Raw genomic sequence first — 26,837 nt, 5'->3', positions numbered from 1 at the left:
AATATAATCAGCAATCTGCGTAGTCTTATTTGCAGCAGATTGGACGTTCCAAAGACAAGCATTGACACATATGGGGGGTGGCGTGTACAAATTAGGCAGTTGTTTCAAATTTGACAAGTTTACCCCTCGATTAGGATGATGGTTTCGGGGATGGTTTGCCTTTCGTTCTGTAATTATGTAATACATGCTATATTTCACATGCTCAATAGACACAGAGGATGAATTTGAGTTGATCTTTCATACATAAGACAGGCCTATGTATAGCAACACTTTCCCATGCTTAACTCAAGTTGGCTTAAGTATGGACTTGGGTGGGTTTTGTATTCATATATTCAATTGATATCCATCTGCAATCTGTAATTTATTGACCTTTATCGACATAACCGTTAGAGTAACATTAATGTAAAGTACAATGATATTGACATTTGATAATGACTATCGGTAATGGATAACAGTTAATTGCAAACACCTGTTGATGTATGCATATCGACATGAAATACACAAATCAAACAAAAAAGTTTTATTTGAACTTGCCTTCAGTTTTTGACTTGAATTTAAATGTAGTTTTCGTTGTTTGCTTTTATATTTTGTTGTCTGTCCCTGAAGAAGAGCTGTTTACCAAATTAGTTCGATATTTTGATCGACCATCGATGCTTGGTCGATCCTTAATATTTATGAAGTCAAGCAATCATTCAATCAAGACTATTGTTAATTATGATAACATATGAATCTGTGTCTTTATTCATATCGACCAACATAGATTTAGCATTAATTCTGATTAATTAGTTATTAGTTCATTAATTACAAGCATCGAAGCAGCATCGACGGTCGATACAGAGATCAAACAAATTTGTTCCTGGTGCCTAAGAAATATCGGAAAAATTATAAAAAAAAAAAAACATTGCATGTCATAGTGGCGTATACCTCGCTACATGGCATAGTGACGTATCGGACCTATACGCCACTATGGAATGAAGCCGACGAAAAGTAACGCCATAGGGATTACACGGCGATCGAGGTGGTGTAAGGTTACCGTTATGTTAGGGTAGTGCGTTTTGCGTGTTTCCATAGTGACGTATAGTTTTGTACTAATATTATGTATTTATTTCTTTTGAAAAATATATAGAAATAAAATCTATTTAGTTTACTACAGAAATTTAACATTTACACAACTCGATTTTAAATTTGCATTTCTTCAAACCCGATTTTATTGAAAAGTTGTTTATTCGCAGTGCCCCACTATCCGCCACTATGGAATACATACGACGAATTGTTTGATAGCTCTTTGTTGATTTCATACAACCATGATTGCATTCCACAACCACTGTGCCATCCTTTTATTATTTATTTGTAGAATAGATAATAACATCACCATTCTTCTCCATCTGATTCGTTAGCTAAGTCGGTAGAGCATCGGTCCGGTGATCCGAAGGTCCCAGATTCAAGCCCTGGATGGTCAGTAAAATTGTTTCATCGGCTGTCATTATGTACGTGGAGACTTGTGTTAAAAACCTTTTTCAAAATTGAATATAATATGATTTGTTGTGTAATCAGCAGAGAGAATTTGATGGAAACTTCTTTGATGTATTTTATTATCGTTTATATTTAAAATATGACTTTACCATTGTGGTACACCTCAACCATAAATTAATAACATAAATCATTTACAATTTTCCAAATGTTGACGTACTATCATCGTATGGACAACTTCTTGTTGTTTTGGTAGGTTTTATATAAAATGTCAATCCACTTGTTGAAAATACACGTACACGACAGGTTCACTAATGACCGGTTAAAGGTATTATGTTTTATAGAATGTTAATCAGAAAAGAACTTTATTGAGTTATTTAGAAGGGTAAATGTAAATTTATTTAATTGACTATTTTTAATTACCTACAGCTCCATAAAAGTACACACCAGGTTCACTAATGTCAGTAAGTTATTGGTATCATGTTTTATACAATGCTAACCAGAATGCAAAAACGTATACAAACTCTGCACAAATGCATAAAATGCACACATGTGCCTATAATTGCACGAGATTAATGTATGTAAAATGTAATATTAAATTTAACAAATGTTTTGATTTTACTAAGAAGGGTAGGTTTTCATTTAAAATGTCAATCCATTTTATTGAATTATCATTTTTAACAACTCGATGAAAGTACAGAGCTGTTTTTCTGTCATAAAGTTAAGCGGTATTATTTTTAAAAAAATGTAAATCATAAAAACTCATACAAAATTCTGTATTTAATGTTGCATGCAATGCACACGTGTCCCTACCAACTCTTAAAATTTCGCATAGTGGCGTAAAATTCTCAAAATGTGATCAGATTTCTGCAATCTAAGTGAGGAAAAGGTACATAAGTTGTCGGCAAATTCTATAAAATCCGGTAAAGTTGCATACAAATTTCATTACATACAAAAGATTAAACGCACTGGCTATGAACTAAATGGGGTAAGCATCTCAGAGAATTAAAAAAAAATGCAAGTAAGTCATTTTTAGAATCTTACACAAACCACCTCTATTTACACCAAGATTCTTGTGGGGTCCAACATTATGTGTGTATAAAACAGGCCTGTGGTTCTTTGTAGGGTATAATTTTTCTTATCACAGCATTCTTGTGTGGTACGAAAAATGTACCACCAATAGCTTGTGGGGAACATCGTTTTACAATGACCCACCTAATCCCCCCCCTATGAGGTACCTCTAAAATGTCACTTTTGTGCGCTGCATGCTTTATGATGACCTATAAGCTATATTCCCACAGAGAAATTGTAAACATAAGCTATTGCTGCAACTAACACAGTACCCAACAAGAATGCTCGCACAAGAGCACCCCCCCCCCGACCTACCGTAATGAGCACACACACACACATTTCACATTTTGTAAGCAACGTTTCAGCAGTATAAAAAAGTCAAACCCAAGATAATTATGCTCATATTGAAAGTTTTTATTACCATAAATACCGAAGAAGAAAAAAATATTTCTAATACTTCACTTGATTGCTTTAAAGCCATTATAATAATGAAATTTATAGTATAATAATAACTAGCAATAACTTTTAGGAATAATATAGTGGATCACCAAGATGCAGGGAGGTAAATAAGGATAATTTACAGGGTGGGCAATTTTATTTATTTTTGCCCTCAAATCAGGGAAAATAATTAACTGGGTGGGTAGCTGTAATTTATGGCATTCAGGCATGTAAGTTTTCCAAAATGTAGACCGTTTTTACGTTGATGTAAAAAAAGTGGACTGAACACCCTAATAGACTATGCGACATGGGCATTTATCTTTCACTTCCGTAGTCCACTCTTGGGCAGAACATGAAAACATAACAAATCAAGAGTAAATATATGTCTGAATTAATATCCAAAAAGTTCCCACGTTTTACTTTACTCATTTAGGAGTTATTTGGGGTTAAAAAGGTGTTTTTCGTGATTTTGTTTCCATTTATGCCCAAAAATGTCAAATATTAAAATAGCTGTAACTTTCAAAATAAATTGAGTAGAAATTTCATTTTTATTGTAGATGCTACATGTCACATGGATTGCCAACACTGGTGAATAAAAATGTCACAGCACAACTCTAAAATATACAAAAATGGCAAAAACCATATTTTTGTGTTATTTTGGCCATTTATGACCTAAAAACGTAATTTTTGCATGGGGAAAAAATAAATATATATTTAATTGATTTAAAAAATATGTCATTATATCAACCTAGTTATTCTGAACAAAAAAGTTAATGATGGTGAATGTCTGTGACACCTATAGTTTTTTATCTATGGCCCTTTCAAATTCACATATGGACTAAAATAGCATGTTTTTGTCAATGTTTCCAATATTAGGCTGAAAATGGTACTTTTTTGTAATTTTAACAAAATGTTCAGTAATGAAGAAGTAGGCGGCCTATATGCTTCACCCTAGCAGGGCGTAAGACAATGCGAAACACAAATTAATATGTGCGAGGATCGGAAATAAACGATGCAAGCTCGAGAAATTATAATTTAAATGGCGTGATTGGGGCTCGAGCAAACTGGCACATGAAAATATTGAGAGAGAAAAAAATCAGGACTCAGCAAGGATTGAACCCCGGTCGCTGGATTACCTGGATTATATAATTGGCCGCTGAGACACAATGAGAGTGTTATCATGGGGACGTAAGTTGAGATTGCCCGAGTACCGACTGTGAACTCAGGTAGCACAGTGGTAAAATCCAGCGACCGGGGGGTTCCATAGTTAACCATCGTTAACATGTTTCCATAGTTAACCATCGTTAGCCATGGATATCTATGCTGTAGAACTGACCGATTTATTGGGACGTCTATCGACCATCAACGAGTAATGCATGCCATTTTAGTCCATATGTGAATTTGAAAGGGTCATAGATCAAAAACTATAGGTCACAGACATTCACCATCATTAACTTTTTTGTTCAGAATAACTAGGTTGACATAATGATATATTTTTTAAATCAATAATTGGTTTTTGCCATTTTTTAAAAATATATTTAGACTTGTGCTGTGTCATTTTTATTCACCAGTGCTAGACATCCACGTGATATGTAACATCTACAATAAAATGAAATTTCTACTCAATTTATTATGAAAGTTACAGCTATTTTAATATTTGAAATTTTTAGGCAAAAATGGAAAAAAATCACGAAAAACACATTTTAAACCCCAAATAACTCCTAAATGAGTAAAGTAAAATGTGGGAACTTTTTGGATATTAATTCAGACATATCTTAACTCTTGATTTGTTGTGTTTTCATGTTCTGCCCATGAGTGGACAACGAAAGTTGAAAACCAAGGGCCGTAGAGACGCATGGCTTATAGTCTATAAATGCACTTTGATGGCTCTAATTTAATTAGGGGGTGGGGTTAAAATTTATGGATGCATTTTAGGGAGAAATAATTATGGTGATTGTGTGATTGGTGTCAGTGTTGGAGTAAATACTGCCGTTAAAAGTGGGGAAGCGTAATGTTTTGTTTGGTAGGAAAATAATGTTTTAAACTTTAACTGTGTAACTAATATCATTGACAAGTATCAGAGAAAATAAAATTATCTGCTTTAGCCGTGTGAGGTTTTCTAAAATGGGGTGAAATTATTATGAAAACCTGTATGTTTGTAAAAAAAAAAAGTAAACAAAACATAATATTTCCAAAGTACATTTTTCTGCACAATTAGCAGTATTCAAATATTTATTTTTGTAATAAGTGCAAAATTTTGTGTACTAATAGCACACCTCTAGAAAATTGTTCTAACCTAGTTTCATTTTCTGAGTTGTAACAACTCAATAAAGTAAGTGCACATGAGTGTGACCAACATAATGATATCGAGTAAGACATTGGACTCTACTTGTCTGTTTGTTTTTCATTTAATACAAATTAATTTTAATGAATTGAACTGGTATGACTCTTAGGACTCGTAATAAACGACGATTAATTTTCTAATAAATATAATAAAAACGCTGGGTCATGCAAGACGTCCTTGTAATTTAGGTCAAAACCAGGGGAGCGACAACACACCCCTACGTGTATAAGCCTACTTGCGCGATCGATACTCAATGATCCAGACAATAGCATTTGAATATACCGCGCTTATGTATGCATCTGCTTGACATGCCTGGTACCATAATAGCTTCCAATAGCCTACCCCACCGTAAATAGCTTTCTTCATATCATCGCTGTGCCAAGATATACGTGTCTTGGACGTAATTTCGAGGCATATTTTGTTCAAAAATGATAGGAAGGGGCTGTTTTCAGCCAAAATAGTGGCTGTCACCAGATGCGCAATGGTACCGGGAAGTGTTGCAGAAAGGTAAGCGTACTCATTATTTATTCAAAATATCATATTTTAATGAATTCGGATGCGAAATCCGAAAAGGGATTGACAGGTCAAAATTCTCACACTAGAAATATTGTGAAATAAAATCAAATAAAATTTAGGCTCCGCAAACAACGTCCAATTATTCCCATTGGTGTTTGCTACACGTGTATATAATAAATTATGATTTGGGGCTAATTCGAGAAGAGTTATGGCCTCGAATGTCAAAATACACCGAGTGACGGTTTTTGATTATAAACCTCGTCAATTCAAGACTCTGTAAAAACAAATTGCAACTAAATTATATGAAAATTATGATCTAAGCTACCAGATGCATCATTAATTTCCTGACTATGATATTTAGTTGTGGGAAAAGAAACTTTAATATTTGTGCGGGATTATTTCCCGCCAAAAATTTCAACCAAAAAGAGCATGTAGCCTTAAAGAGAACTGCACTAAATATATACATTATGGTTTGTGAAATATATTAGACGAAACTGGGATAGTCAAACGATTAATGCTGATTAAAAACAGATCATGATGAATGAGCACTAGGTACATAGTTTGTTACAGCAGCATTTGTGTCCAAAGCGATTAATCATACAGGAAGTGGGACTTAATATTTCATCACTGAGTAAAGCCAGGTGACATGCAGAGTAGCAATTATGTAACAAGCTTCATTACCTTGCTTCTACCAAGAGTTATTTCGTTTACCGGAGGGTTAGTTCCAAAATTTATGATGAATTAGTCTGTTGTAATCCTTACCGGTAGAAAATAATTGAAGTATTAATAACAGGTCACAGTAAAACAAACAATTTACACAGTGACAGCAATAGACATAAGTAGGTTATACTTTGTTTAAAGCCAGAGTAAGTGCATAATGAGGCTAGGCGTAAGAAGAATGGTGGGGCAGTGTTTTTAAGTACTTCCGTCTGGTCTGATTAGATGCTTATCGCTCTGTTATGTTATGCTGGACACGAATAAGGTAAATCCAGACAAAATGTCAAATTGTCTAGCCCTTCTTTTAATTTTGTATGTATGTAAGAAAAGAAATATAGAGGAGTCGAATAATAACAATGTAAGCTAATTGTCACATTTACGATCTTTCCATCCCTTTTCAACAAATCAACATAGGGAAACAGTGTTCGGTTTCCACGTCACCACACACACACTCCGACGAAGCAACATACGAACGCTGTGTACACTTACCATGCTCTGGGTTACCACAGTCGTTACACATTCATCACTATTGCTGGGGTGCGTGGGGTGTGTGGGGTGTTGGTGGGGGTGGGGTGGGGTTATGTGTGTCTGTGAGTGGGGCGCGTTGAGGAGAGCTTGACAACATTATACAATATTATAAAGATTGCTAAACATATCAATTATGTCCACATCGACTATGTAGTCTACTTGTCTTTGCTAAGGTTTTCGCGGAACATCGTCAATTACATCTGAAATCAGGTTAACCCAATAATGTTCTTTTAAAAAACACACTTTTCATTTGCATTTCCGTCTTTACAATAAGATATAACATTATTTACATGATCTTATGCGTAATGGCATTTTCAATATACACTACACGATATCACATAGACGGTTTTTCATATTTAAACGACCTTGATCTAAATTATTTACAGAGCAAAGTACATCCAATTGAGTTTCCAGAACCAATAAAAACAATATTTTATTGCATAGTAGCGACGCTATAAATGTTTCACCATCTCTGTGAGCTATTGTTAGCAAAAAAAAACACCATTATGTGTCAAAAAACCCAACTCACTCAACATATTATATTTATGACCATTTCAGGATCGAGTATTGTGCATAAAAAGTGTCTCGTTTTCTGTCATCTGTAGGAATCACAGGATCTGATGGTATAGAATTTCTTAGGTTTCTTAGGATATTAATAATATGGAACGCAGTCCATAGTAAATGTTCATTCTTTTTTTTTCAACTTCTGATAATCTTTATGATTATATTGTATTATAAATTTAAAAACAACTCAATCGTGTCTGACAATTGGAAAAAATAAATAAAATCGAAGCCTAATTGAAACCATTTGGTGGCCCATTTTTACACTAGAACGAAATAAGCATTGCCAAATAGAATCATTGATCAACATGCGTGTTATATGTTGGCCCATTACACTTTATTGTCTTTTTAAATGAAGTGGTGAATCGTGATGTTTATTATTACAAACTCACAAAGTGGTTTACCAAGGATTATGCTACCGTTTTAATGTTTTTTGATTTATTGTCCATTATCGTGGACAGTAACATAATGGAATACTAATAATGTTTTTGAAGAGTGGTATAATTATAATGTATGTGTTGCTGTTGTTGTTCGTATGTTCAATTTTTCATAGGTTAGGAATACAAGTAACAAAAAATCTTGATAATGTTAATAAGTTCTTGAGTTATATAAAATAAGTAAAAAAGGGAAAGTTTGGGGCTCATAGTTTCGGATAGTTTTAGAAAGAGGGAAGGATTGAAATTTCAGATATAAGATCTTTTAAGGTTAAAATGACTTGCTTAATAAAAAAAAAGTAAAGGAAATTGCTCAAAAATGGATCTTTCCTGTATAGTTTTGTACTTTATGAAAGGCAGTATACTTATAATGTACGATCGTATGAATATGTGAAAGTTATTTTGTTCAATAATCCACAAACTCCATGGTTTTGTTCACGAGACACAGGGTTTTTTTTTCATGAAACCATGAGTTTTGATCACACTCTCGCTTTCTGATTGTAACATCCGCTTTTCTATCCGTATCCTTGCACAAAACACATAACAAAAATGTACTTGTCACAGATGTAATTTATTTAATTAAATTGCCCGTAATTCACGTATTTACTTTATCAATAAAGCAGAGTTTGTCTTAACTGGTTTGATCAGAGCCGTTATTCTCGCCTTTTCAGCATTTGTTCAGTGTAAAACTCTCGGTTATTTTGCAGCGAAATTATAAATGTTCTGACCAAAATAGTGTAAACCTGAATTGCATCCGCTTCCTTGTACAGAACACATAACAGAACTATAACTGTTCCTGTCAAAGATGTAATTTATTTACTTAAATTACCTTTAATTCACGTATTTACTCTGTCAATAAAGCAGGATATGCAGTAGACCCTCCCTCGGGTCCATGGAGAACGACTGGTAATGTAGATTACATAGCATTAAAAATCAACCCAATACATGGACCCTCCCAGTCTGTAAGCAATTTGACTTCCAGTTCCCACAAAATGCTGGGAGTTCACTTTTACGGATTTGGAGTCACGCAATCTTTCTATATACCACGTCCATGTTGTCAAGCTTTGTCACTAGATTAACGTTTGTGTAAGCGACTAAAACAACGTTATTGTATCCGACCAATCAACGCAGCTTGGCAGCGCGGGGATATTTGAAAAGGCTTCCCTAGCTAAATAATGTGCAAACATTTGCAAACCGCACGCGATAATATACGCAATATGGACAATAGGCCTAAGTCCGAGTCGAGTGGTTGCCTTTTATTATTGCGCGTACCATGGGTCTATCAGACGCGTGTCACTTGAGCTCAATACCTCTCAGTTGTTGACAAGCAATGACACGTGTCCCATCCGATCTTGCGTCACATCCCGCGGCATAGCTTTGTGCTACCATATTTGAATTGAAACTGGGGCGGGGCTTTCGTAATTGACATCAGAATCACCGGGCTTCGTTGAACGAATATTTGGAAGTGAAATCTCTAACACTTCGGAACAGTCTCGGCGTGGGGAGCGGTCACTGAATTTTAGCGTTCAATATAGGAGATGTGATTAGTGTAGTGGCATCAATTTGAGCTAATTTGTGTAGAGAGAGGAATTGGTTTTGGGCTGTGTATTTAGAATCGGGGGGGGGGGTGAAGGACTATGGCATATTTTGGTAGGCTATTATGTAATTATGTATCGTTCCATTATCCAGGCCGGACCGAACCGAGACTGTGGGACAGTCTAGATATGCAGTGGTGCTATATGCCTGACCAGCTCAATATCGCTCCATTGTTCCGTTAATAAATCTAGCGACTCCGCAAATTGTACCAATAATTATCACCCTAATACAGTTCTCTCAGGTTATTCATCAACAGGCTTTATTGTGTTCTTGATCGCAGTAATTTACTTCATAAACAGTACTCCTCATATGGCTGTCCTTGAACCCCATAATAACGTGGGGATATATAATATGGGTATTTTATATGATCTTGAGACATGAAGGCATTCGATCCTAATATCCTTCTTGTCAAGCTTAACCATTATGCTATCCAAGTGAATGCCTTTGGGTTGTCCAGGAGTTACTTTACCAACAAAGTCAACTTTTTATGTATTCGTAATCCATCAATGGGTTCTGTTCAATAATGGCGTTCCGCAAGGATTGGGTTTAGGTCCGTTACCTTCTATGTTGTTTTTTAATGATTTCTCGTTTATACTCTGATACATTTACCTTTTCTTACTGATGTTGATGATACATATGTCATTATACCGCATTCCAATCTGAATAATTATTATCTTAGCAATGTAAACAATGAATTGTATAACTTTTCTACTTGGTTCAGTTTAATAGTTGTCTAATTTATTAAAGGTGGGTGACCTGATTGACAGCCTCATCCCCAACTTTACCCTATTAAAAGGACCTTGCATATGCTAAGTCAAAATACACACACAACATAATAAAATGAATAAAATGAGATAACTATGAGAATCAAGCAGTCAAATAGTTTGTTGAAATAGAGGAAAACCTTCAATACTGATGGCGCAATGTTAATGTGAAGGCTTATGAAGTGTCAGCCTGTTAGTGTTGGGTAATTTGTCCCCTTTCTATCTACATTCACATTATGCCGGAAGGTGGGCTGTCATCCTTGCGTCTACCACTAATTTGTGTCTAGCCAGTGTGATTAGCGACAAGATATATGGTTTATTTTGTATTGTATGATTTATATCTGTGTGTGATATGGAAAGGGTGGTTATTTAACTATCAGAGCACAGCAAATAAAGCAGTTGAGAGTATACCCTGCACTATACAATCGGTTGACTCGACAACCTTGGTTTATTGAAAACCCGTTAGGTCGTTTGCCGTTTGTACTTGTATATCTATTATAATAACCTTTTGAAAGTAACCTGCCAGACTGTAAAGTAGCTTAAAGTGAATTCAAAATGTGCTAGGCTCTTAGCTATCTTGACCAATCTGATTTAGTTTTATACAAACAAATCAGCTGCATTAAGAATTTTTGCGGACACGGGACAGGGTACTTGTATTCAATGCAATGCAGAAACCATTTACCGGGAACCTTTAGCACTAACCATAATTATCGCATTTCTACAAACAGCGTTATTATAGCTTTGTTGAGTATTTATGTAGATGTAGAAAAAATGTACTCTTACCAAAGCCAAATTAACATGATCGCATTATAATAGCTTATAATCGACATTGACATTTTGTTTTTGAAATGCAATAATTCCTCTGCCTGGTATTGTGTAATTTGATTGTATTTGTATGTCCGTTTCATGTGTATTATTAATTTGTATACCTTTGTAGTATTCATGTAAATGGACTGTAATGCCATGATTTGAAATAGAAGTTTATCTGAAAATACCCACACACACCCGGCCATTTTCGTTGGACAGTTTTATGCAAATGTAATAAAAGTGTATTCATTGTAAAATAAGTCAATAACGATAAAATAGCCACTGGTCAGTTACACGTACATCACCATGATCACTGCTCTGCAACGATGACTAAATAACACGATTGTTAACTACTTTATCTATTCCATACCTTTACGACAAAATCTTGTTGCTCCTAAAGACTAGACCGTTAAAGGCCAAAAAAAAAAAGATTGTTTGCTTGTACGCCACAACTTTGTCAGAAATGGGTGGGTCGGTCGGGAATTTTTTAATAAATTTTTAAAGGTCATAGCCAAAACATGACTGTATGCCTTTAATTGTCTTAATAAATAGCCCAAATAGTTGTGAATTGGTATATTTCTCTGCTGTAAATCACTTCTTTTATGTTTTTAAAACAGTTTATAAGTGTGTAGAAACTGTAAAAAACTTTTTAGGATGTCAAAAATATTGAAAGTAAAAAAAAACTTTTTCTGAAATTTCCACAATTTGTTAACTAAAAAAACAAAAACAACAACACTTTTTTTCCAGATTTTCCAGATTAGGGTCGGTCGGAGGAGGACAAGCAAACATTTTGGGTGGCCTAATAAGCAACGTTCCGGAACCGTCTATCACATTTCATGTGAGAATTGCCCTGCTGCCTATGTTGGAGAATCTGAGCGCACGCTAAGCACTAGGTTGCCGGAACACAAACGCAAGATCAATGCTTCCTCGCCAGTATCAGTTCATAGGGTGTTTGTGTGCGAATCACATCAAAATTAAAAGTGCTCTTTTTGTTTCAGCAACATTTGAAACGTCTTTATACAAGTACACCTGTGGCAACAAGCCAATTAATTTGCAACAAGCCAATCCCTTTCTTTGCCAGACTAGAATTAACTGCACTAAATACATTAGGATTTGTGAAATATAGGACGAAACATGTCAGACTTGGATAGTCAAATGATAAATGCTGATTAAAAATAATTTAGATATGATGAATGAGCGCTAGGATCATAATATGTTACAGCAGCAATTGTGTCCAAAACGATTAATCATACAGGATGCGGGACTTATCATTCCATCACTGAGTAAAGCCTGGTGACAAGCAGAGTCTAAAAAGCAATTTATGTAACAACTTTGGTACTGATACTTTGGAGCTTGTTACCTAGAGTAATGTCGTTTACCGGAGGGTTAGTTCCAAAATGAATTAGTTTGTTATAATCCTTACCGGTATAAAATAATTGAAGTATTAATAACAGGTCATAGTAAAACAAACAGTTTACACAGTGACAGCAATAGACATATTATACTTTGTTTAAAGCCAGAGTAAGTGCATAATAAGGTTAGGCGTAAGAAGACTGGTGAGGCAGTGTTTTGTAAGTACTTCGGTGTAGTCTGATTAGATGCTTATCAGCCTGTAATGATAAAGCGTTATCGGAGTGAATGTAATACTCTGGACACGAATAAGGTAAATCCAGACAAAATATCACATTGTCTCTAGACTAGCCCCTCATTTAATGTTGTGTATGTATAAAGCAAAAACGAAGCGTAAAAAAGAGGAGTCGGAGAAGAACAATGTAAGCTAATTGTCACTTTTACGATCTTTTCATCCCTTTTCCGTGTCTTTGCATCGTGTTCAATGTCATGCACAATCATGTATACAGATCAACGTACATAGGAAATTGTGTATGTTTTCCATGTCACCACACACACCCCGGCGAAGCAACACACGAGCGCATTGTACACTTACCATGCTCTGGGTTACCGCCTTCATTACACTTTATGGGCGGCCGTGCGGGCCATACACTTTCATCACTATTGCCAGGGTGTGGGGGGGGGGGTTTGATAACATTAGACAATATAAAGATTGCAAAATATATCAATTATGTCCACATTGACTATGACGTAGTCTACATTTTTTTGGCTAAGGTTTTCAGGGAAAATCGTCATCTGAAATCAGATTAACCAAATGTGTTCTTTAAAAAAAAAACACTTTTCATTTGCATTTCCGTCTTTACAGTTATGATTTAACATTTTACATGATCTAATGCGTAATGGCATTTTTAATACATACTACACGATACCACAGAGACGGTTTTTTATATTAAAACGACCTTGGTCTAAATTATTTACAGAGCAAAGTACATCCAATTGAGTTCCCAGAACCAATAAAAACAATATTTTATTGCAGAGTAGCAACGCTATAAATGTTTCACCATCTCTGTGAGCTATTGTTAGCAAATAAAACACTATTATGTTTCAAAAATAAAATCGTCTCTTTTTCAGTCATCTGCAGAAATCACAGGATATGATGAGATAGGATTTCTTTCTTTTTTATTCAGCTTCTGATAATCTTTATGACTATATTGTATTATAAATTAAAACAAATCAATAGTGTCTGGGAATTTGGAAAAAAAAATGAAGCCTAATTGAAGCCATTTGGTGAACCATTTTTACACTAGAACGAAATAAGTATTGCCAAATAGAATTATTGATCAACATGCGTATTATATGTTGGCCCATTACACTTTATTGTCTTTTTAAACGAAATGGTGAATCGTGATATTTATTATCAGAAACTGACAAAGTGGTTTACGAAGGATTATGCTACCGTTTTAATGTTTTTTGATTTATTATCCATTATCGTGGACAATAATATAATGGAATACTAATATTGGTTTTTGAAGAGCGGTATAATTATAATGTATGTGTTGCTGTTATTGTTCGTATACGTGTAATTTTCCATAGGTTAGGAATATAATAATAAAAAGGATATTTAAGCTCTTGATCATGTTAATACGTTTTCGAATTAGGCCAAAAAACATGTTTGTTTCCAGTAGCATGTCCAAAAAGTCAAATGCGATTTTTTTTTAAATCCACGTTTTGAAATGGAAACAAATACCCTTTTCGCTGCAAATTGGAATGGGAATTTACAGTGGGTTTCTCCGACACACACAACACACACATATTTCTTCATATTGAAGAATATTTCTGACCCCATTTAACCTGCAGTAGTTTTTCACTATGCTCGTTTGTTGTGTAATGTGTAAATGTTTACTCCAGTAGTGTTTTATATTATTTTTTTGTGTTGATTTCCGCGTTTTTATTTTATTTTTTTTTCTTTTTTTTTTTTTTTTTGTAAGTGAAAAAAATTCAAATGCGCAGAATAAGCCGTCAAAAACAAAATGCGCGCGCTACAGGAAACATTTTTTTTTTGGTCTTGTACAAAATAAGTAAAAATTTCAGTAGTTTGGGGGCTCATAGTTTCGGGTAGTTTTAGAAAGAAGGTAGGATTGTAATTTCTTGCTAAATTAGGATCTTTTATAAAGATATAAGGTATTTCAAGGTTGAAATGATTTTCTTAATAAAAAAAAAGGAAAGGAAATAGCTCTAAAATGGATCTTTCCTGTATAAAGTTGTGCTTTCTGACAGGCAACATCGTGCTTATAATGTATGAGTATGTAAAGGTTATATTTTGTCCAATTATCAACAAAACCCACGGTTTTGTTTATGAAACTACGTTTTTTTCCATGAAACCCTGAGTTTTGATCACAAAATTCATTAGATCTGAGCCGTAACTCCCCCGGTGTAACTCTCGCTTTTTAGTGTATTTTAGTGGTTATTTTGCGGTGAAATTTAAAATCCTCTGTCCAAAATAATGTAAACCTGAACATCCGTATCCTTGCACAAAACACATAACCGAACTGTACTTGTCAAAGATGTAATTTATTTAATTAAATTACCTTTAATTCACGTATTTACTTTGTCAATAAAGCTGCATTGTTCCAGTTTAATAAATCTAGCGATTCCGTAAAGTGTAACAATTATCAACCTATTGCAGTTCTCTCAGGTTATTTTTGAAACCTATTATTCACAAAAGACGTTACAGTGTTCGCTGTTATTTACTTCATAAACAGTACTCCTCATATATTGCTGTCCTTTAACTTCATAATAAATCATTTCAGATAGCTAATCTGGGTATTTTATTGGATCTTGAGACAAGAAGGCATTCGATTCAATCAGTCATAATATTCTTCTTGTTAAACTTTACCATTATGCTATTCGAGTGAAAGCCTTTGAAATTTATAGTGAACATGTTTTACCGTGAATAAATAAAGCTATTATTAATATATGTCATTATTAATATTATTAGCAATGACGTGAGAATATATCTTTAAGCACACAATACGAACACTTAAAATTTGTTTGCAACCAAAATTAAGTATACATTTTGAATGTGAACTTTTTAATCTACTATAAAATTATCGACTTTTAAATAACAAAATTGCCTAAGTCATTCTTTCATGTTACTCATTTCCCATTTTGATTTTCTGAGTAATAAACCCATAATTAATCAAATTTGCAGCCGCTTTCTTTTTTAACTTGTGGAATACATCTCTTTTTTGTTATGAGGCTGACGATATTAGTTATGTTTTGAGGTTTCCAAGAGTTACTTTACCAACAGAAGTCAACTTTTTGTTTATTCATACATCATCAATGGATTCTGTTCAATAATGGCGTTCCACAAGGATTGGGTTTAGGTCCGTCAACTTCTATGTTGTTTTAAAATGATGTATGTATGCTTTTGAAGCTCTGGGTATGAAGATAACTTACCGATAACATGGTCTGTTTTTTATTCTATTTTCAATATTTATTTTGTAACCTTGCATATGCTAAGTCAAAATACACACACAACATAATAAAAAGAATAAAAGGAGATAACTATAAGAATCAAGCAGTCAAGCAGTTTGGTGATATAGAGCAAAACCTTCATACTGAAGGCGAAATGTTAATGTGGCGGCTTATGAAGTGTGAGCTTGTTAGTATTGGCTAATTTGTCCCCTTTCTATCTACGCCCACATTATGCCGGAAGGTGTGCTGTCATCCTCGCGTCTACCACTAATTTGTGTCTAGCCAGTGTGATTAGCGAAAAGATATATGGGCTATTTTGTATTGTATGATTTATATATGTGGGTGATATGGAAAGGGTGGTTATTTATCAGCGAATAAAGCATGTGAGAGTATACCCTGCACTATACAGGTGGTTGACTGGACAATCTTGGTTTATTGCAAACCCGTTAGGTCGTTTGCCCTTTGTACTTGTATATCTACTATAATAACCTTTTGAAAGTAACCTGTCAGACTGTAAAATAGCTTAAAGTGAATTCGAAATGTGTTAGGCTCTTAGCTATCTTGACCAATCTGATTTAGTTTTATACAAACAAATCAGCCATAGGCTTAGGAACCGGGGGGCTTGAGGGGGCCCCCTCGGGCACCCCCAGGTTGCCACACCAAAAAATTTTCAAATTTCAAGTTTCATGTGTATTATTAATTTGTATGCCTTTGTAGTATTCATGTACATGGACTGTAAGGCCATGATTTGAAAAGAAGATTATCTGAAAATACCCACATACACCCGGCCATTTTCGTTGGACAGTTTGATCCAAATGCAATAAAAGTGTATTTATTGTAAAATAAGTCAATAACGACAAAGTAGCCACTGGTCAGTTAGACAGACATCATCATGATCACTGCTCTACAACGAGGACTAGATAAAACGAATGTTAACTAACTACTGTCTCTATTCCATTCCTTTGCAAAGATACAAGCCACATCCAATAACAATAAAATGTAACGATATCCGTTACCGGCCTTGTACTGTCATCAAAACTCACAAATGAAAATAGAACACTCAATGATGTCTGATCCCACCATTTCATCTCTCTGCAAAAGTAGGTATTTGATTTCGCTTCAACTTGAACAAGACATAAGAATACACCTGATACGTTGGGATTTAAGTCAATTTTAACAAAATCAAAACCCGTGTGGATCAATAGAAGATTTCATGTCGATAAAAAAGGGACAAATTGGTGCGAGGATTGTGTTCGTGTTCTGTAAGTAACTCCAGTTTGTAGAAAAATGATTTTCCAATAAAATTCCAATTATTGTTGCTAGGAGACAAACCCGAAGGGGCAAAACATTTTTGCCGGTAATGCTCATATTTATGTAAGCTATAATTTCATTCCTTATTATTGTAGTGACAAGTGCGTATCGTGTTTACCCGCAAGCTACCAATAAACACACCTTTAATACTATTGTTCTTATCACGTTTCGAATCAAATGAACACAGGAACGGTCTTCGTCTGCTGTAATGTGTTATACATCGGCGTCAGGTGATAAACCATTTGACGTGTTTAAGGCGAGTTGGATATGTTTTTGTTAACTAACAAACTGCAGAGTATTTCTTAATATTGATACATCTATTTGATAGAAAATGAGTCAAGGAAGCCAATCATGGTATTTTATATGTACATAGGTCTTGCGGTTCTTACTAGCTAATTATAATTATTACGCGGATGAACAAAACACAGGATGAGATGAGCAGTGCAAACTTTTGAATTTATAAGAGCTCTGCCATGTCTATACAGTTGTAAGAGCTCTACCATGCAATAATTTATAAGAGCTCTACCGTACCATATGTATATAAATTTGGTAAATGAAGGACGCCACACGAGTGGCGTAATCAGCATCCAAAATGCATTTCCGGAATGCATTTCAATGTGATCTCCTCAGTGTGCGAGTAGACAGCATCGCGTTATGAGCGCCTTACACGGCTACACGCACGCCACATCGCACAATGAGCGTCCTACACACAGACGCACGCCCCCAACACACAAGAAACGGGCCAATGCGCGGATTCAACTGCCAGTCAGCGGCACTAGCTTTGAAGTTCAGTGTGTTCTGCGTTAGTGTAGCGTTAACTGTTGCATGTACATAATTTTACGCTCGCGATCAATGTGGCGCATATGTACATGCAACAAGCAATGCTAAGACAACGAAGCACACGCTGAACTTCAAAGATAGTGCCATGACTGGATGTACTGATAGACTATAGACGAATCCAAATACACGCATTCCTACACCTGACTAGCAGCCTTTAGTTGGGTCCCCGTCGGCTACAATTCATCCAAAATGTGAAATGATTCGGCCTTGGAGGAACTTTTAAACTGCATTCCATCACTCGTTTTACACCTTCCACGAAAACACAGGTAGACAAAAGAATGATTAAAGTTTAAAACACAATACAGTTCCAACAGTTGTGCAAATAAAAGCCGCCGTACACATTCCGCAGGTAATCCCGTCGCATCTAGGCCTATTCATAGATGTACAAATGTATATATTATTCTATTAACCCTCCTCGTCTTTGCATCTTCTCTAGGTGTTAGGCGGCTTTTATTTGCACACTCGGGTGCTCAAAACACCAGGTTGGTGCTAGCGGGAAACCAAAGATGGCCGATCAAATCCTGACCATGACTTGGCTCGTTGGATTCGTCTATAGACAATTTCTACAAGGATGTGCATCCCTGGAGATCACATCGAAATATTTTACTGTGTATCCCACTCTCGTGTGAAGTCTCCCAACGTGTTACCTTTTATACTGGTATGGCAGAGTAATAGACATAGGATGTTGATAATTCTGTCCTCATGAGTACGGCAATCAATATTAATGTTGTCTATCCCGCAGAGTTGAAGGAAAAGCGCAGTGATATATTCTTGGGTAGTTCTGTATAAGGATATTGATAAGAATTACCTGGTTGTTTACATGCACATTCTACTGTCTAGTCTACATGGCTGCAAGGGTGAACTGTGAGAACTTCGGATGCGATTTGTCTTTAAAGATTTGAAGTCTACTATTAAATAATAATACTATAATATTCGTCAGGTCGTTCAGCAGTCTGCTTTTTGGCGCTTCCATAGCAAAACCTTAATAGATTTCATATTTATTTTCCACCTTGACATGTTAAAGAACAATGAAATTTATAGTGAACATGTTTTACCGTGAATAAATAAAGCTATTATTAATATATGTCATTATTAATATTATTAGCAATGACGTGATAATATATCTTTAAGCACACAATACGAACACTTAAAATTTGTTTGCAACCGAAATTAAGTATTTGAATGTGAACTTTTTAATCTACTATAAAATTATCGACTTTTAAATATCGCCACCCTTATAACAAAATTGCCTAAGTCATTCTTACATGTTACTCATTTGCCATTTTGATTTTCTGAGTAATAAACCCATAATTAATCAAATTTGCAGCCGCTTTCTTTTTTAACTTGTGGAATACATCTCTTTTTTGTTATGAGGCTGACGATATTAGTTATGTTATTAGTGAATTTATTCAAAATATGTTATACATGCCGGGTGTTTCCATAACCTGACCACCTTTTCTGACTACCTTTTCTGACCACCTTTTCTGACCAGATTTTACAGTGAGCCCTGTGATATTTGATTCTTACACTATAGACCACAATGGCCTTATCCCAATGCCATAGTCCAATAACATTAACTAAACAATCATAGTGCAAAATTTGACCTCAAGTTGCAGAGTATGAGTTTTGTACCCCAATTTTCAAAGGTCATTCAATGAATGTACAAATGTATTGGAGTTAAAGAACTGTGCACTAATAGATGAGATCTATAGATTGGATCCTAGTAGAGTTTTTTACCATGCTGGGTGATAATTTGCAAGCTTTTCTCTCACGGACTTGTTAATAGATAAACAAGATTTTTAAGGGTACATGGTTGTTATTTCTTTCTCACTTTAGATTATTTATTTGTACCTTTTGCTTGTCGAGTACCCAGTTTTCATGAGTTTTGTTTGTATATTTAATGTCTTGGATGCACCATCCGATCGAGTGCCACTGATGTAAAAGCAATTTCCAAATAAAAACTTGAAACTTAAAAACTACAACACTTTCATGGTAAATGAAATTATTTAAAACCAATAAAATAAAATTTTGCACACACATCCAATTTTCCTGACTTCATTCGAACGAGTGCTCCCTAGTGTTACCCTCAGCACTTCCCTGTTCAGACTTTGTCTGTCTGATGGACAATTAAGGATATACGATGTATTGTTGGTCGAAGCAGCAGAAAACAAAGTAGTTCACAGCACCTTGCAAATGGTAGTGAGCTTTAGCAAAAATTGCATTGCTCAATAAGCCCAATCGGCATTGGAAGTTTGCAATGCATTGTGGGACACATTTTGCAGTTTTGGGACACATTGTCCTTTGACCTATCGGGAAAATTCAGAAAAATTGGGGTTTTGTGCGTACAAAATATAATTTAAAACGTGTTTATACTAGAATAAAAACAAACCCAAAAATTTGATTATTGTATAAATTAATTATTTTATTATTTATAATGCTAACATTATTACAATGATAAATTAATTATTAATGATTACAGTAATTTTCCAGATATGGGTCAAAGTGTCCCAAAAAACCCGAAAGTTACAATGGCGATTGGGCTTATTCATAGCAAGCGTGTAGAATAATTCAAATATCACAGATATACTTTTGTAGGTGCTGCGGTTCTTGAGTTATGTTGTACTGTAAAAGGGCTGAAAAACAACACTTTTGTAAAACGTACATAACTCATTAACAATAAATTAAGCAAGTTTTCCAAAGTATATGATTTGTATAATGAACTTCTGCAAAACACCAAAGTGTTATTTTTCAATAATATATTGATTCAGATAATGAAAATCTGCTACGACTAACAATACCTCGTATACCCTTAAACCCATATTCACATTCATGCTGCACCCACTGTGCTGCACCCTTAATATACCAGGGCATGTATGACAAATACCATGAATATGACCTTGTGAAGTGGTAATTGTGTTTACTTTATTGATTATTGACCCAGCACCTGGAATGATAATTGTCTCCTCTCTAAACTGCCCTGTGAAAAACAAAACAAATTTCACTTGATACTAGTAATTTCAATTTTATGTCACTTTTAACATCCAGAATGGTACAACATTATTGTGCAAAGTGTAAAGATAATAAAAATGAAGCAAACATCAAAATAATGTCAAATAAGATGGTCAAAAAAGATGGTCAGAAAAGGTGGTCAGAAAAGGTAGTCAGAAAAGGTGGTCAGGTTATGGAAACTCCCATACATGCCTCCCAAATACAAAAGCAGTATCCGTGAACTAATTAAGAACACATGCTGCCTTTTACTTGGTGGCAGGTGCTTTAAAACCAACCTTACCACATATTTATAATGCAGTATATTCAAGGATTCAACATATCAGATACTACAATTTTATCTTTGAGTGAAATAGTTGAATCATTCCGCTACAAAGTAATGCATATTATATGCTAGCAATTTATAAAACATATGCTGTGTTTTACTTGGAAAGGCAGATGTAAGCGATTGATTTACACTTATGTACAGGTTAATTGTTGGTAATTGTTGTCGCATTCTTGGTCATTATTGCCGCATTCGTAGACTTGCTACAAGTCCTCAGGCGTGTCCTTTTATCCATAGATTTTTTTTTCAATTCATCAGAAACCAGTATGCTTCGACTACATTTATAAATACGTATTTATAAATACTATACCTCATAAATATTTATTAGGTAATCTAGACATCGTATTGGTTTATAACGCCAGCGTCCGAGTACGGTATTTTGACTACTTCCCCTCGCCTGTGCAATTACGCGCACGCGGGTAGTAATAACTTCCGCACCCCTACTACCACACGGTGTCTGACCCGCGAGACACCGTTCCTTGAGACGTATATCATTATGCTACACAACGGCGCGGCGATTCGGCAGATGCGTTTATCGTAAAATTGGCACCTGATGCTGCAGTTACCAAATAACCAATGGATAACAACAGGCGAATTTGACGTTTTATGAAACAAAATGTTTTTTTATGGAGAGTTAACAAAGACAATTGTAGGTTTATATAAATTTAAATTGATTGAACATAAAATAATCTTCTAATAAAATCAGGTAAGGCAAAATATTAAACTTAGGCCTATTTACTAAGCTGGCCTGCATGCGGACCTGTACCGGTGTGTTTTGACCTTTGTTTACTTTTACTGTGATAGTGAAAATATTTATGATCTATAGTAAAACAAATACAACATCTTTCATTTCGGGGAAGTAGTCAAAACTACTGGTCCCTCGGTGTTGGATGATTTGACTACTTCCCTCCGCGTCAGTAAGTCTCGAAGTGATCTACAAATCGGGTGGTCTTCATGTACATTTGAATGCAACGGCGGTAAACAACGCGAGACCGTGCAGCAAAATTTTGTTCAACTTTGGGATTATACTGTAAACGTTTCTGTCGATTTTTCTCCGTCGGTAAATAGTTTCATGTTGTTTTGATAACATATCCTCCATCTGTATTAATTTTGCCATTTAATTGATACTTAAATTTGATGATATTTATCTATAAAGAGTTCATATCCTTTTCAATGTCATGGGGATTTGGTCACGCTTGCTGGTCTTGGTATGTCGAGCCCATGGGTCACGTGCGTATTTATAAATACGCATTTATAAATACAGTCGATGGTATCTGGAAACCACAGGCCAGTTTATTTTACCAGTTAAAATTCCAGTATGCAGTAGTATGCTTGTCAACAATGTACTATCACCAATCATCACTGCATGAAATCAAAGTCAGTTGATCCGCTCTCTTCGGACTCTTCCATGGTACTTACATGGTTGACCATAGCTGCTCTAACTCGGCATTAATATGAGAATATCACATGGATGAAATGGGATAGTTAAATGTTAATAATTGATATGGGCATACTGAATAGTAAATAGTGATCAAAAATTGAAAGAATAGGGGGAATGGCAGAAGTCTTGTATTAAGGCTACTAAATACATGCATAGTACATAGTGTTGTAATGTTGCGCGTTAAAGGATACTGGAGTGCTGATTTTGAAAAAGAGGACTTTTTTCTCAAAATTTAGACTAGTGGTGGATTTTGAAAAAGTGGACTTTCTTTTCCAAAATTTGGACCATTTTTGGCCAAAAAGGCATAAAATATCCCAATTTTTTGGCTCGCTACACTCGCAAATGGGACTTTTTGGGTCCAAAAAAGGGAACAAATTGTAATAATAAAACGACGGTTCCGGCGGTTTATTCAAAATCACGGATTTTGACAAAACTACAGCACCTAAAGTCTTGATTTTTGCAGAGAATCTTTGTTTACTAAAGTACATTACAATTGTGTAAAACCCTGACTAAACATTTTTTGAGGGCGTTCTTCTCAGCAAATGTTATAATATGGCTTTAAACAAACATTATGTGAAATCATTACATCACTAAGTTTGACCAACGTTACACAATGTTGTCCATGTCGACACTGCTGATTTTAGCAGACGAATATTAATACCGCCAATTTTATTAATTTGGAACCTTGAAACATACTATTAAACAATGTCAGTTTACCATTAACGCAAGCGTAATATAATTAGTATAAAGATTTTACATCATTGTTCCTAAGTTTTTGAGGAAAATAAAACGGTTTAACTCTTTTATTTCGGTTCTCAAAGAGTCGTTTCACTTGAATCTGAAAACAATTTAAAATGGAACACAAAAATTAATTGTGGTGAATGAAATTGTCTACGTGTAGAGAGAATAAAAAAGTCTCATTTTTTAAATAGCTAACAAATGCAATATACAGTTGATAGAAAGTTTTAGATATGCTTTGACTTTTTGATTAACTGTTTGTGCAAAAGTAATGGACCTTTTACTATATATTTTTTCAATATTCCTATAACGGAAAGATTGCCTAATGTTAGGTTTACATTTTCAACTAAAGAAAGAGGATATTACCTTTTCGGAAACAAACAAACAGCGTATAATATGAACTATAGCAAAAGCAGAAATTCCAAGCAATGACACTTAATTAATAACCATGATAACTAGTTCATTGCAATATTTTTGTTTATACAACAGTAACATATTTGATATTTTTGCACTTATATAACACATTTGATATTTTCATCGTTCAAAAAAGAGCATATGAATATTTAATCATGACAATGTTCCTTTCGCACAAACATTTGGAAATTTATTGAACAAATATTATGACATATTACTGCAAAATGAAACATTAATAGCTAGTCTGCAATATGATGTTGTTTTTATTGGTTCCAGGAATTTATTGGATGTACTTTGCCCTGTATACATGGTATATAATTTTGTTCAAGGCCCTTTAATTAAAAAACCGTATTGTAGTATCTTCTTGTAATGACTTATTAATTAAAAACAACAAGTATGAATTAGATCATAATAATATCATTATATCATTGTCAGGACAGAAATGCGAATGATTTTTATGAATTCATTAAGTTGTTACTTTTATTTACTCAACCTAAAGAATAATGGTTCAATTTCATCATACATACATACATACATACATAAAGGTGATTTAAGGCGCTTATGCAAAAAATTGATCTAAACGCACAAAACTACATTACCAACAACAAACAATAACCAGCCAGTGGAAAACAAGAAAAGTCAATGTAAAGACAAAATGAAAATACTAAAATTGTACAAGTGAGTTTTCAGCAGCTTTTTGAATTGTGTGAGAGAAGAAGCTTCCTGTACGTTCCGTGGCAGGCTGTTCCAGATGGACGGTCCAGCAGCTGTAAATGACTTATCTCCACAGGTTAACTTGCACATGGGAATGTTTAGGAGAGTTCTGTCCAGGGCAGATCTTGTAACAGGGCCACTGGACGGTGTTGGCTTAAGACTAATTGAATCGATGAGGTATCGCGGAGCAGAGTCAGTCAGGCACTTATAAATCAGAAGACAGAGTTTGAATTGGATGCGGTTGCTAATCGGAAGCCAATGAAGATTGTTCATGAGAGGTTTTGGATCAGTACGTCTAGGGACGGAGAAAATTAGCTTGGATGCTTTGTGTTGAAGGGATTGAAGGCGGCGAAGATCTTGAGACTTGAGTCCATAGAGAAGGCTGTTACCATAGTCCAAACGCGAAAGTATAAGGGCCCGGACAACATGATGTTTAGTGTCCGTATCCAAATGATGCTGTATTCTTCTGATGTTGCGAAGCTGGAGGTTGACAGAGGAAACGATGGAGTTCACCTGTTTTGTCATAGACATATGACTGTCAAAAATCACCCTGAGGTTACGCACATTTGGAGATGGTTTTATAATGCTTTGGCCAACTTTGAGTTCAAGATTCGGAAGCTTTTGAAGGCGATAATGGGATCCAGCAATGAAAAATTCTGTTTTGTCACTGTTCAGTTTGAGTTTATTTATATTCATCCAGTTTTGCAGTTCGTGGATACAGGCTTCAAGAGTTTGTAACGCCTTCTCAGCAGCGCCCGGGATGTTAGGACAAAAGGAAACATACAATTGAGTATCGTCTGCATATATATGAAATGAGACATTATGTTTACGAATTATGTCCCCCACTGGCAAGGTATAAATAACAAACATCATTGGCCCAATCACAGAACCCTGTGGAACACCAAATACAAGAGGGCTTGAATTGGAAACACAACCATCAATAAATACACGACTACTTCTACAATTAAGATATGTACGAACCCATTGCAATACATTACCAGACAAACCAATTCTATCCTGTAAACGTTTGAGCATGATACCATGGTCGATGGTATCGAATGCCGCAGACAGATCTAAAAGTGCAAGAAGGACAACTTCCCTCTGTCTACGGCATTCAACACATCACTTTTCACCTTTAAGAGAGCGGTTTCAGTACTTGTGTTGGCTTTGTAAGCCGATTGATAGATTTCACCTAAATTACAGTCATTGATATGATTTGTTATTTGCTGAGTTACAACCTTTTCAATGAGTTTGGATATAAAAGACACATTTGATACCGGCCTGTAATTTTTAAGTTCATCATGATCAAGAGAAGATTTCTTAATGATAGGAGATATAACAGCTTTACCAAGAGGTTCCGGGAAAATACCAGATGAGAGAGACACATTAATGATATGAGTAATTGATGGAATAAAACGCTCAATGTGGTCTTTCATCAACCAAGTAGGGATTGGATCAAGGATACAAGTACTGGTGGAGGAAGCATTGACAAGTTTGCAAACATCTTCCTCAGAGACCAACATGAAATCACTGAACACATGTTCAGTGCGGTAGTCAACAAATTGAGATTGGGTACCAGGATGCAAATCAAGACATTCTCTGATCGTGGTGACCTTATCATTGAAGAAAGTGGCAAACTGGTTGCACAAACTCACAGTGGAGTCTGAGGAAGGGAGGATACGCGTATTTTGGTTCAGAAGGGTTTTTACATTCTGAAACATACCCTTGACATCGCTATTGGCAAATTTGTTTTGATAGAATTGAGCTTTCTCAGAATCAATAAGATTATTAACAGCATTCTTTTGATCAAGATAAGCTCGCTTATCCTCATCAGATCCGGTCTTGCGCCATTTACGTTCTAACTTTCTACGCACTTGCCTTTCTTCTTTGATAGTACTATTATACCATGGAAAGCGGGTTCTTACCGTGCGCATTTTAACAACCTCTGGGGCGTGGTGATCAAGAATATCCCGGA

General features: G+C 35.2%; 1 protein-coding gene across 1 annotated transcript in view; it reads right to left on the bottom strand.

Moving 5' to 3' along the window:
- The window catches only part of LOC140142305 (uncharacterized), a 28,668-nt gene extending 2,771 nt beyond the window's left edge, over positions 1 to 25,897 (bottom strand). Inside the window, exon 1 of the mRNA XM_072164274.1 lies at positions 24,825 to 25,897. Coding sequence (XP_072020375.1) covers positions 24,825 to 25,897 — 1,073 coding nt within the window. The remainder of the gene's footprint in view (positions 1 to 24,824) is intronic.
- Between the last annotated feature and the right edge of the window lie 940 nt (positions 25,898 to 26,837).

Source organism: Amphiura filiformis, chromosome 20, assembly GCF_039555335.1.
Source record: "Amphiura filiformis chromosome 20, Afil_fr2py, whole genome shotgun sequence".
NCBI classification, from domain to species: domain Eukaryota; kingdom Metazoa; phylum Echinodermata; class Ophiuroidea; order Amphilepidida; family Amphiuridae; genus Amphiura; species Amphiura filiformis.
Note: the sequence above shows the minus strand (reverse complement) of the source record. Positions and strands in the feature narration are given on the sequence as shown.